Source organism: Rattus norvegicus, chromosome X (assembly GCF_021556685.1).
Source record: "Rattus norvegicus strain SHRSP/BbbUtx chromosome X, alternate assembly SHRSP_T2T, whole genome shotgun sequence".
NCBI lineage: Eukaryota > Metazoa > Chordata > Mammalia > Rodentia > Muridae > Rattus > Rattus norvegicus.
In genome coordinates this window covers 125,874,290-125,886,819 of record NC_141554.1, presented here as the reverse complement: position 1 = coordinate 125,886,819, position 12,530 = coordinate 125,874,290, and the positions used below count along the sequence as shown (strand labels likewise).

Below are 12,530 nucleotides of genomic sequence, written 5' to 3'. Positions count from 1 at the left end.
CTGTATGCACATGCATGTACTTGCATGTGTGTATACTGTGTGTGCATGTAAAGGCCACACATCTATGTTAGCTTTCTTGTGTGGTTTCCACCTTATTCTTTGAGACGGGGTCTTTATTCATCTGTAGCTTGCTATTTCTGCTAGACCGACTGGCCAGAGTGCTTGTTGGATCCAGCGACCTCCTCCTTCCTCAGTGCTGCCCTGTACACAGTAGATGCGAGGCATGTGAGCATAGCTCCTCGTGCTTATACAACGTGCACGTTACCCACGGAGCTGTCTCTTCAGGGTCTTCAAGTATCTGTTGAGCTTCAAGTGATGTACTTGAAATGGTTTGAATGTAGATCTAAAAGAAATATAAGTAAGGTGTTACATTAGAAGGTGAGTCACGAAGTTACTCTTTAAAAAACGATCTTAATTAGCATTTAAAAGGAGTTTCATGTTTCATTATAGACGTTGTCTAATTCTTAGACTGAAATTATCTTTGGAAGATTTCTGAGTACAAAATTGAAGATTAGTGAAGTTTTATTTTTTATCTATATGGCCATGACATCTTTTAATCTTTTTTATTTTATTTACTTTGGTTGGCTTTTGTTTTATTTTGGTTTTTTTTTTGTTTTTTTGTTTTTTTGTTTTTTTTTTTAAGACAGGGTTTCTCGACAGTGTTTTTTGTCCTGGGACTCACTTTGTAGACCAGACTGACCTGGAACTCAGAGATCCTCCTGCCTCTGCTTCCTGAGTGCTGGGATCAAATGTGTTCCCCCCACACCCCCAATCTTTAAATTTCCTGTTGCTCCTGTGGCTCTGAAACCTTTTCACAAGGTTGGGTGTTTTTCAGTGATAGACCGTTTCCTTAGCATGTATCAGGCCCTGAGATCAGTTTGCAGTGATGGAGGTGAGGGCGCAGGTTGGCTGTGGGGACTCGCAACAGTCAGGCCCCGTGCCACACAGTCCTTTAATTGCAGCAGTTGGGACACAAACAGGCAGATCTTTGCGAGTTGAAGCCCAGCCTGGACTACACAGTGAGTTTAAGTTAAAGCAAGATGGCACAGTGAGACCCTGTCTCAAAAAAACATTCCCCAAATACAGTTTCTTTCCTCAGAAACATTTTCATTGTAGTATTAAGTCTACATTAGTCGGATAGCTGAACTCAACACTGGCCTACATAAGGAGTATTTCTTTCCTTCAGAACACACTCCTATTGACATCAACTGTTTCAGTGGTAGAGCAGCACATCCAGAATCAGCCCTTGGAAGGTGGAGGCAGATCAGGATTTCTGGGTCATCTGTAGCCACATAGCAAATTTGAGTCCAATTTGGACTACATAAGATCCTGTTTCAAAAAACAGCAAAGAATAAAGTAAAACAACTTTTTTAAAAATCAGATTTTGTTTCAGTTACTTACAGATTCTCTTAAAGTTGCATTTATACAATCAATAGCTATTGTAAATTAGTATTTCATATACTAATTGGGCATTTTAAGTAAGTGAGCGCATCTAGAAAGATCTTTGTATTAGTGGAATTGCCTTTTTGATCTGCTCTGGGAATATTTGTCTTACATGAAAGCCTTATTGGCAGTATTTATGAAAGTCATCTCAGTATTAGGTCAAACACCCAATTTGGAAAAGAGAAGACTGCTGAGACTTTTTGCCAAAATAAGAAATTAATCTGCTAATGAATTTTTTAAAATTCAAGGGGTATTAAACCCAAGGCTTAATACTTTATGATATGTGCCACCTAATAGTATATAGCCTGGGTGGTAATGTGGGAAATTGAAGGGGTGGAGTTAACTGCAGACTCTTTAGTACCATCTGTTCTCAAGTCAAATCCAGCATCATCAACTCTCTGGATTCTTAATAGAAGGCAATTTAAAATGACCATCAGGTTGGCAGCCAAAGTCAATGTCAAGATGTTTATAAACTCCAGATTGCATCTTGTTTCCAGTTACTGACCCAGAGTCTGGCAGGCAGAGTAGAGCTTGGTATATTTTGTGATTGCAGAGCATAGGCAGCACTGCATTGCAGCCTCCTCTTTCTTTTTCTTTTCTTTTTTCTCTATATGAGTTTTTGCCTATGTGTATGTATGTGTACCACCTGTGTGTCTTTTGAATGTGGAATAAAGAAGGGGGTGTCAGATCCCCTGGGACAGTACTCATGAATGGTTGTGAGCTACCATGTGGATGCAGGGAATCAAACCCAGATCCTCTGAACAGGTAGTTCTGCTCTTAACTCTAATTCCCATCATTCTTATTTTGGCATAATCCTAATGGATTTATTTAATCCTAATGGACTTATTTACCTCTGGTAGAGTTCAACCCCTGAAAGAAAACTTAGGCAACACAAGGCAGGGAGTGGAGAGTGGGGGATACTGTTAAGTGGTGTTTCAGCATCCTGATTCTCTTTGCCAAGTGTCTTAGCTCTCCATCCTTCCCTGCAGTCATAGTAGACTTTTTATGATCAGCGCTTCTGGACTCTCGTTCCTCCTGGGTCCTAGGAAACCTTCCATTGAACATCTTCAGTAGGTCATTAGCTTTGCTCTTTAAATTATTTTTAATAAATATAAGTATTTCTTCAAACTGGAGATGGTAATAAAAGACCCTAACTTCCAAAAACTCCAAAGTCTGCATTCATAAAGGGAGCTATTACTCTGTATTATAATGTATAATGTATAACACTCGGTATTATAATGTATAATGTATAATGCTATTCATTAGCCTTGTTCTTTTTATGAACATTTATCTCATCTTAACAAACATATTTATCTATCCCAGATGCTACCTTTTCTTTATGTCCCTATTCTAAGCACCCCATGCTGTCTTTTTCTTAATCTTAAATTTATAAAGAATGCTCTCCTTAGTCCTTGATGTTGTGACTGATAGTTCACTGTTGACTTGTCTGCAGCAGTGTGAATCATGCCTGGTCCTGCCTATTGCTAGATTCTATAGGCATTGTTTTCAAATTCTCTAATATATTTAACTCTTTTCACGACAATGGGAACTCTCCCTTCCTGAGCCGTGACTCCATCTTCTACCCGCCTTTCCTACTTCTATTTTTATAACTTAGTCCCTCAAATATTAGTATTCCTAGGAGTTTTCTCTCTGGTCCCTTTTCAGTTTACTCATTCCAGTAATTGACATTTTGTTTGGGACCCAAACACCTTGTTTTCTTAGTATTTTAAAAACGCTACACAGACTAAGGGTTTTCTTTGTGATGCTTTCCCACATACTCATTCTTGCTGCCGCTCTTTCCCTCCCCCTTTCATGCTTTCATGTTACATGCACTACATTTCTCCCTTAAAAATTGCTTTCTCTCTCTCATTGTCTAGTTTCATGACTGTATACAAACTAAAATATAGTATCTGAGTATCAAAGAAATTGTGCTGTTTGTCTTTGAGCCTGTCTTATTTTGCTCAACATGCTAACATTAGTTTGATCAATTAGACTTAAAATGAAATGATTCTACTTTTCTTTATAGTCAAATAAAATGCCATTGGGTATACGCACCACATTTTCTTTATCTAGTCACCTTTCCGTAGACATCTAGGCTGGTTCCTACTGTGAATTTGTTTACTACTATGTACGGTGCAGCAGTAAATGCAGATGTCCAGGTATTTGGTGTAGGATAGACCCCTTTAGCTTGGAACACAAACATCTTAAATTCAACCCCAAACTGAGTATCTCCCTTTTCTACATATCACCCTTTTACGATCTTTCCCACTCATCTTCAATAAGTATGAATGCAACAAGACTAAAATTCACCACTATGGTGAAGGGCACCAGCATTGGCGTAAACACCCGTGTGGCATTGAAAGCATTGTGGCATTGAAACCCGTGTGTTATTGTGGCCTGTTAAGCTCCTCATATCCATTTTTGCCAATTTTACCTTCTAAATGGCTCAGTGGTCTCCCTACTGCACCTACCCGTCATGAGCCCAGTTCAGGACTATGTTATTGATCTCGTGGATGCTAGCAATAGAGGCGGCCCCTAGCTTACTGCCTAGTCTTCTATCTGCGATTCTGGAATGTGCCCTCATTGAATTCCGGTTACTGTTGGTTTTTCCAGTGCGATAAGGCAGAACCACCGAACAGTGTACTTTTGTGAGCTGGTCTTAAATACACTTTTTCTGGCTTCCATCCATTGTTCTATGTCACCTTCCTTGGCATTGCTCCTGGAGTTTTTATGTTTTCTTACTGTCCACGTTTTTGTCTGCACTGTTTTTGGTTTGCTTATATTTGTTATTACTGTTTTGTTTTGTTTTGTTTTTCTCTACAGGGTTTCTCTGGATAGCCCTGACTGTCCTGGAACTCACTCTGTAGATCAGGCTGGCCTCAAACTCAGAGATCCACCTGCCTCTACCTCCTGAGTGTTAGGATTAAAAGTGTGCACACCCCCCCCCCCACTGGCTCTCTGCACTGTTTCTTACACCTGCAGTGCCCTCCCATTATCTACATAGTCAATTACAATTAATGGTTAGTTCTTTGTCTTAAAAACTCACATCAAATGCTGCCTTTCCAAAGTGTCTTACTTAACTAAACTGAGTTGACGAGGTCCCTGAAATATTTCCATGATACTTTGGGTATTGCTTGTCCCACCATAGCACATCTTGAATTTCTAACTACTGATTTCTGTGTTTGACTCTCACACTAGTGATCTAAGTGATCATACTGTGTTTTATTATAGCATTCCATACATACATAGATTGCATTATATGCTGTTCTCATTTCTTCTTCCCCAGTACCTTCCTGTCCTTCCTGTTCCTCTCTTGCTGAGTCTTCTTGACAAATAGCCTCTCCTGCTTCCATGGCATCGATAAGCCTTTACCTATAGACCACACATCTTACCATTTCCTTCCTCTTTAGAAGCTTTTTCACCCCTCATGTGTTCTCCTTTCCTTTCTATTTACACACACATTTAAATCTGCATATCAAAAGTAATATTTTACTGAGTCTGGCTTATTTTGGTTAAGATAATGATCTTCAGTTGCAGTTTTTCCAGCAAATGACACAATTGCACTTTTTTTAATGGCTGCATAAAATTCATATATATATGTATATGTATATATATATATATTCATCCAGTTTCCTTATCTATTTACTTGTTGGACATCTGAGTTAGGTCTTAATACATCTTGTGACTAGTGCTGTAGTAAATATGAATGTACAAGAATCTCTGACTTTGATTTCCTTTATTGGATACCTACTCAGGAGTGGGATAGCTACCTTATATGGTAATCCTGTTATTAAGGTTTTTGTTTTGTTTTTATATACTAAATTATATTCTCTGGATACATAAGCAGTAGTGAAATTCCTTGATCACTATGTATATGTGGCATTTCTCTTTTTAATTTTTAAATTGTTTCTTTGAAAATTTGATATACTTATATATTGTCTTCTCATCAGAACTCTCCTGCAACTTTGTATTTCCCTCCTATTTCTATCAACGTGCTCCCTTCCTGACTTGTCCCTTTTCCAGATCCCTCCCTCCCTCCCTTCTCTCTCTCTCCCCCCCCCCCTCTCTCTCTCTCTCTCTTTCTTTCTTTCGAAACTTGATACTGATTTCCATGTTTGCTAAACCAAACATTCCTACCAGTAGTGATAAATACTACTTTTTTCCTCGACTACATACACGTGATGAAGCCAGCAGTTAATGCCAACAGGGCCAGATTATCTTTCCTTATTATTAAGTGAGCTCAATAATAGGATTATGCATTGAGCTCTGTATCTGCTTTATACAGCTGTTTATTTGCTGAGTTAGTGCTCTCTAACATTCAGGATCCAATGTGATAGTTGGCTCTTAAAGTTCTAGGCTGATCAAGGGCAAACAAATTTCTAGAAGAAGCCTGGGAGTGTGTGATCACTATATGTATTTCCCCCCAATGACTGCTTTTTTATGAAGGGGAACTGCATGAAATTACTGGGTTTTTTGTTGTTTTGGGGGTGTTTTTGTTGTTGATTTAAAAAAAAACTTTTGAGGGTCAACTCATTAGATATCATATGTCACTACTGATAATGAATGCCAATGACTTGTTGTTTTGATGTAAAATTCTGTATATGAGGGAAGGGCTGTCAGTTTAACTTAAAATTGAGACATATGAAATGCCATTGTGTCTGTTCTCAATTGTCCTTTCTCCACATCCAGCTCAAGACTGCAGTGCAGATGAAGACAACTTCCTTGTGCCCATAGCGGTGGGAGCAGCCCTGGGAGGAGTACTTATTCTAGTGTTGCTGGCTTATTTTATTGGTCTCAAGCGCCATCATACTGGATATGAGCAATTTTAGCACCTACAATCTGATTGAATATATTACAAAATACATACAAATAACAAAGTTGTCTTACCTGTCAGTTTATGAAACACTTTGCTACTTAAGACAGACTCCTTGGAACTTTTATTTGGAAATCAGTCCCCACAATTTGAGATAAGGCTTTTTTTGAAAAAAAACAAAAAACAACAAAAAAACAAAAAACAAAAAAATCATTCTCTGATCTGCTTAAAATGCAGACTGGCTTTAAAAAAAGGAGAAAATGAATACACGTGTGTGATGTTTTAAGGTCTGTCTTAAGAAGCTTTGGCCAAATTGGGATCCTAACCTAAATGCCTTAAACTTATTAACATGACCGTTATAAGAAAAGATATATGGAGTTGTATCTTACTGGAATTAATAAACACTGCTTCACCACCGGTGTTCTGTTTCAATTTGTAACAGCTGTCCTAATTTAAACTCACCACTACTGTGCCTTTGCATATACTTAAGATACCTATCAGATATGCCAGACTTGCTTTTTAGGGGGGTGAAATAGACCCCTTAGGGCCATCCACATTTTTTAAAAAATAAGATCTTAAGAGGAACCAGAGGGCTTTTATTTGTTTGTTTGTTTGTTTTTGAAACAGGGATTCTCTGTGTGGCCCTTGTTGTCCTGGAAGTCACTCTGTAGACCAGGTTGGCCTTGGACTTGGCAGAGATCCACCTGCCTCTGTCTCCCAAATGCTAAAATTAAGGCATGTACTGTCACTGCCCAGCTAAGTATTACATTTTTGAAAAGATTATGACTTGATGCCTTTTGAGTTCAAGTTAAATATGAAATTGATTCTCAAACTTGTGATTTTTCATAGGTTAAAAACAGGCTCAGGAGGCTATAACAGAGCTTGGACTGACTTCTTAATTAGAAGGGGTTTTTTTAGGGAGGGGGTGGTGGTGGTTGGTGATGTGAAAGAGTCTTTCTGTAGCTCTGGCTGATCTGGTAGTTACTATGTAGTCCAGGCTGCCTTCAAGCTCAGATCCAACTGCTTTGGCTGGCCAAATGCTAAGGTCACAGGCATTTGACCATTCCCATCCTGGGGTTTTAAGAAAAATGTTTCTTTTTCAGCAATATAGACTGAAAGGATTCAAACAGTTAACCACTTGCCTCGCTCTCTTTCTCTTTGGATGCCTGGTTAGCACTGAAGGATAGCGGATTCTATGAACTAATTAGGACAGATTGTGTTGTGTTTCTCTACCTCATCTTGTTGATCTCTGGAGCATTAAAATCTATTTAGTGTTGTCATCAGACTGGTACTTATGAAATGTAAGCTAACAGCAATCTCAGAAGGGAGGCACTGAAGCACAGCGGCTATGCTCTTGCTTCTCTAAGACAGCCGCTGTGGGGCACAGCGCTGAGAGGGGTGGAGAGAGAGGCTGTTGGCATTCAAATGAGCCAGGCAGCTAGTCCAGATTGAAACATTTTCCTGGTAAAAGTGAAGTGCTGATGGAATCCGTAAATAAATCAGAGGATTTAACAAATGAGACCATGTACACACTGAAATGATCATTAATTCATTTTAATGTGTATATTGACTTGCTCAGAGTTTCTGTCACGTACTAATTAACAGTGAAAATGTGTTTAGGTTTCCAGCTGTCAGTGTCTGTTAGGGAGCTTTCTGGAAAACAGTAGTCCTCCAAAAAAAAGAAAAAGGCTAATTGTAGTTACTGAAATTGACATTATGTATTTTCAGAACCATGACAATGTTTGTGTGAGTGACAGAAGTGTAAGAGAAAATCTCAGATAACAAAAACCATTATAACTTATTCATGGCTTTAGCCTTGTACGGAAAAGACCTTGGCAATTAGGTACTCCTGAGGTCCGGAGCTGTGTGGAGAGGGACTCGATGTTACATGTTCAGCAGCAATGAAACCATCAGTATTTGGATTAAATAATCCAATCACTCAGTAGTAAAATGATGATTGATTAAAACTTGAACTTCTAAATTCAAAGGTTGGCACTTTGAGAGGTGTCCTTTGTTTTGCTTCAGTCATTTTGAAATAAGGAATATAGGCCTTCTCAGTTGTCCACTGAGTCACAACTATTAGGATTCTCGTGTTGTCAAAACTCAAGCCTCTTTGGATCAGACATACAGGAGGAAAAGGGAAGGGACTGAGTAATTGTGGATCACTATTTAATCCTGCAGTACCACATAATGTAAGCATTAGTGGAAGGGAGGGAGGCCCAGCTTAAATAACTTGACAGACTCCTTTCGTTCGTTATTACTTCAAAGAATCTGATTTCCAGTTCTTGCGTGAGAGTTTAGTGTCCACATTGCTCATGCTTGTTCTGGTGATTCCGTGTGACAGACTTGCATGCCTTTGATACTACTATTCTTCACCACGGCCATCAGTAAGTGGAAAGAATTACTTGTAACTTGTGAGCTACCTGATGCCTGTGTGAAGAAAAAAATGTTAGCTGGAGAGGTCACTAAGCATATTTGTTGGTCTTGCAGAGGATCTGGGATCGATTCCTAGCACCCACCTGTAACTTAAGTTCTGAGGATCCGATGCCCTCTTCTGGCCTCCAGGGCACTGAACACGTGGTATATAGCCACACACAAAGGCAAACGACCTGCATAATATACAAATACATTAATCTTTAAAAAGCTGAGCACATTAACTTGATCCTGTCTATCTTGTTTAGAAGTTTTTTTTTTTTTTCTTTTCCAAATGTGCTTGGTATGGAACCGAAGAGCCTTAGGCACGCTAGACAAGCACTCTAGCACTGAGCTAGCGTCCCTTTCCCACTTAAAACTTTTCAAGTGTACATGTGGCGAGGGAGAAAGAGCTTGGGGAGGTGCAGAGGCAGTAATTTCCTCAGTGCCATTAGGCAACTGGAAAGTTGTGTAAGCTAATAGTATAACTCAATATTGTCTAAGCTAAGTTCAGAATGTGAACCCTTTCCCAGTTTTGCTTTCTGCACTGACTTTTTTTTTTTTACACGAAATGTTAAGAAATAATGATCTTGCTGTGCAATGCTCAGGTGGATGTTTCGAAAATAAGAGTAATGCTTTAAAGAAAACGATAGCGTGTGTCTACACTCTCGATGCTTCGGTTTGCGTCTTTCTGTCTCACTGTATTCTTTACTAATTTCCTTTCTTTGCTGTCTGTCTGTTCTTTTCTAACAGCTGAAGAATGTGCTGCTGACTCTGACCTCAACTTTCTTATTCCTGTTGCAGTGGGTGTGGCCTTGGGCTTCCTTATAATTGCTGTGTTTATATCTTACATGATTGGAAGACGGAAAAGTCGTACTGGTTATCAGTCTGTATAATCAAACCAGTCTAGTGCTTCCATTGGCCAAAAGCCAAGAATCGCTGTGCGATAAATAGGATTCACAGACTGACTTCAGTGAGTTGCAAGCTGGCTTGGGCATGAGTAGAACTTTAAAAATGTATTAGGACCAGTCTTTATTTCCATTATTTTCTTATCCGTTAAGATGTAATTGAAAGAAAACTTATGACTTAGACTGTCTTTTTAAAGTAAATAATTTTAAGCATTTGGATCCAATTTTGGAAGCATTTCTACTGAAGTATAATTTTATATGTTGCCATTAGTTGTATTTTGCTACTTTGATGTTATTTGCAAAATCAGAGCTGATGGAGAATGTCACTTGCTTCCTGAAATAAGTTTTGAAACATAATGAGTTTAGCTCATAATGAGAATGACTTTCTGCACTTTCTAAGGTGGATTGTTTAAATCTGTGTAATTCTGTTACTTTAAAAAGGGGTCTGGGGGCTGGAGAGATGGCTCAGTCGTTGAAGGCTAGGCTCACAACCAAAAATAAAAAGAGGTCTGGGATGTAACCCAGTGGTACTGCATGCATATGTGAAGTTCTGGGTTCCAGCCTCACAACTTTGAAAGTAGCATTTTAAACAAACTACACTCAACAGAAAATTCTGCCTATTTCTCCATTACTGTTAGAGCTACTATATTTTAAGAAGCAATTTTTGTTTGTTTTTTTGGCTTCTGCCGTTTGGGATGTATTGATTATATTAAACCTGACATTTTTACTGCAAGATGAAGCAATACCGTTTGTGTTTTTTAAGGTGTTGATTTAGAGTAGGCTATGTTTCTTTAAGGATATAATTTAGAATTGTTTCCCGGGTTTAACTTGTTCAGAAAGTGAATTCATCCGGCACTAACAAAAAGAAAAACCCCTCTGTATACTTTTTGTGCCTCAGTGAGTTCAAAAATTGATATTTCTAATGCACTGACTTTTTCCTCTCACAGTGGCAAGTGCTAACTGTGGAATCTAGTGGACCCTGACAGGTCATCTGTCAGGTGGCTGCCTAACCAAAGCTTGCCTGGGGTGATCTTACAAATGTATTGATCTTCATAGAGACTTGTATCCCTGTAGGAGCCATATGTGGCTGTGGCTTCTGGAGTAAGGTAGTAGACACTACTTATCCTTATGTTTGTTGGCTCTTTAGCCACTGAGTTACTTCGGATGTTAAATACTGTGCATGTTTATGTCCCAGATGTCAGCTTTGCACACCTCATACTAGCACGAGGCAGACATTGAATTTTCTCCAGCTATTTTCTCTCTACTAAGAACTGAGGAGTCCAAAGATCTGCTTTCACTTCAGAGATTTTAGTCAAGCCTAAAATATTGATCTTAAGTCCAAGTCAGTGGTTCTCAACCTGTGGGTTTTGACTCATTAACAAGCCAGTCTCCAAAAATATTCATATTACAGTCCGTAACAGTAGCTAAATTGGTTATGAAGTGGCAACAAAAATATTTCATGGTTGGGGGGTCAGCACAACATGAGGAACTGTATTAAAGGGTCGCAGCATTAGGAAGGTTGAGGACCACTGGGCAAAGTGATGCTAGTTTGGGAGCAGATCCCACAATCAAATCCCAATCTACCTCTCAGCACACTGCAGCTGCTCACCACTGTGCTGCTGCCACCAGCTGCTGCCAGGGTATTTTACCATTAACCACAGTTACAAAATCCTGTTAAAAAGAAAGCAGGTTTGCCAAGATGCTTTCCTGCTATCTTATCTCTGTTCATCTCCAAAGCAGAGACACCCAACTGTGTAGAATGCTGGGTAACTCAATCCCTCTCCTTTAGCAGAGTCAAATGCTCCATTTGCTCTAAAAGATACAGAACGGCTTTTAACAAAATGTCCTCCAAAGGCTTCTGCCTATTTGTTATTTAGCAAAAGTCATTTAGCCAAAATTCGGGTACTGTAAAGAACAGTGGCTTCCTTTCAATATATATTTTGGATATTATCTAGAAGCCTAATTAATTAAATGGACTTTTTGGCTTGCTAAGTAGATGGCTTGAATATTCAGAGAGATTCCAAAAATATGGGTATATTCAAAACCTTTCTACTTTTTGAGCAGGAAGCTAATGTAATTCTTCATTAGGTATTATGGCTTTATATTAGGCAATTAGCAGACATGTCTTTTATTCACTGAGCATTAAAATACAAAATTGTAGGAGGTTAAAAAAGTTGCTTCAATTCCGATGAAGTTCAAAGTCTGTGAACTGAGTGGAGTGTTCAATTAGCTTTGCTTTGTAAGTTCGTGTTATCCCAATGTAACAGTGGATCTGACTAAGACTTTGATCACACTTATGGATGGTGAATCATTTTCTACCTAATCCTCTTTGGGAGAACTGATGCTTGCTGTTCTTTCAAGTTTTGGATTTGTCCATTTAAGGAACTAATGGATCCAGGGAAAATAAAGTATACTGTGGTATTCTTGTTTGATCTCATATGTGTGATTTTAGATCGATGCATTAACGCTAATAAAGGTGATACATTCCATGCCACCATGGATAACCTCATTTCTGTGTGCACAGCCTTAAGAGCTTAGATTGATTTATATCTTTTAAATCCGTTTGATGTGTCGCATGAATCATGATCTCAAAGGTCTGCAACTTAACTCAAGTCCCATTATAAGGAAACTACTAGAACCTTTAAAATCAACAATTAAGATATGAGAGCCTACATATTCATGAAAATACCAAGAAAATACCCAGAACAAAATGTATGCACCAATAATTCTAAGAACTTAATAAATGTACTTACATGTTTGCGAATACCAATGACCTGTACTCATTACTGAAGTACATTCTCATGAATAGATGCTTTCCTGCAGGAGTAGGAGAGGAGCTGAAAGGTCCCTTAAATTCTTTACAAGACCTATACTCACTTGGATGACTACATTAGATAATACATAAATATATTTCTTCCTGTTTGCATTAATTTGGATATCAGGAGAAGGAATTT

General features: G+C 38.6%; 1 protein-coding gene across 2 annotated transcripts in view; it reads left to right on the top strand.

Moving 5' to 3' along the window:
- Positions 1 to 12,070, top strand: part of Lamp2 (lysosome associated membrane protein 2) — a 49,005-nt gene extending 36,935 nt beyond the window's left edge. The window contains exon 9 of one of the 2 annotated variants that reach the window (XM_087599122.1): positions 9,422 to 12,070. In XM_087599122.1, the coding sequence (XP_087455248.1) occupies positions 9,422 to 9,564 (143 nt within the window). In that variant the 3' untranslated portion in view covers positions 9,565 to 12,070. 2 annotated transcript variants of the gene reach the window in all.
- Positions 12,071 to 12,530: the final 460 nt, after the last annotated feature.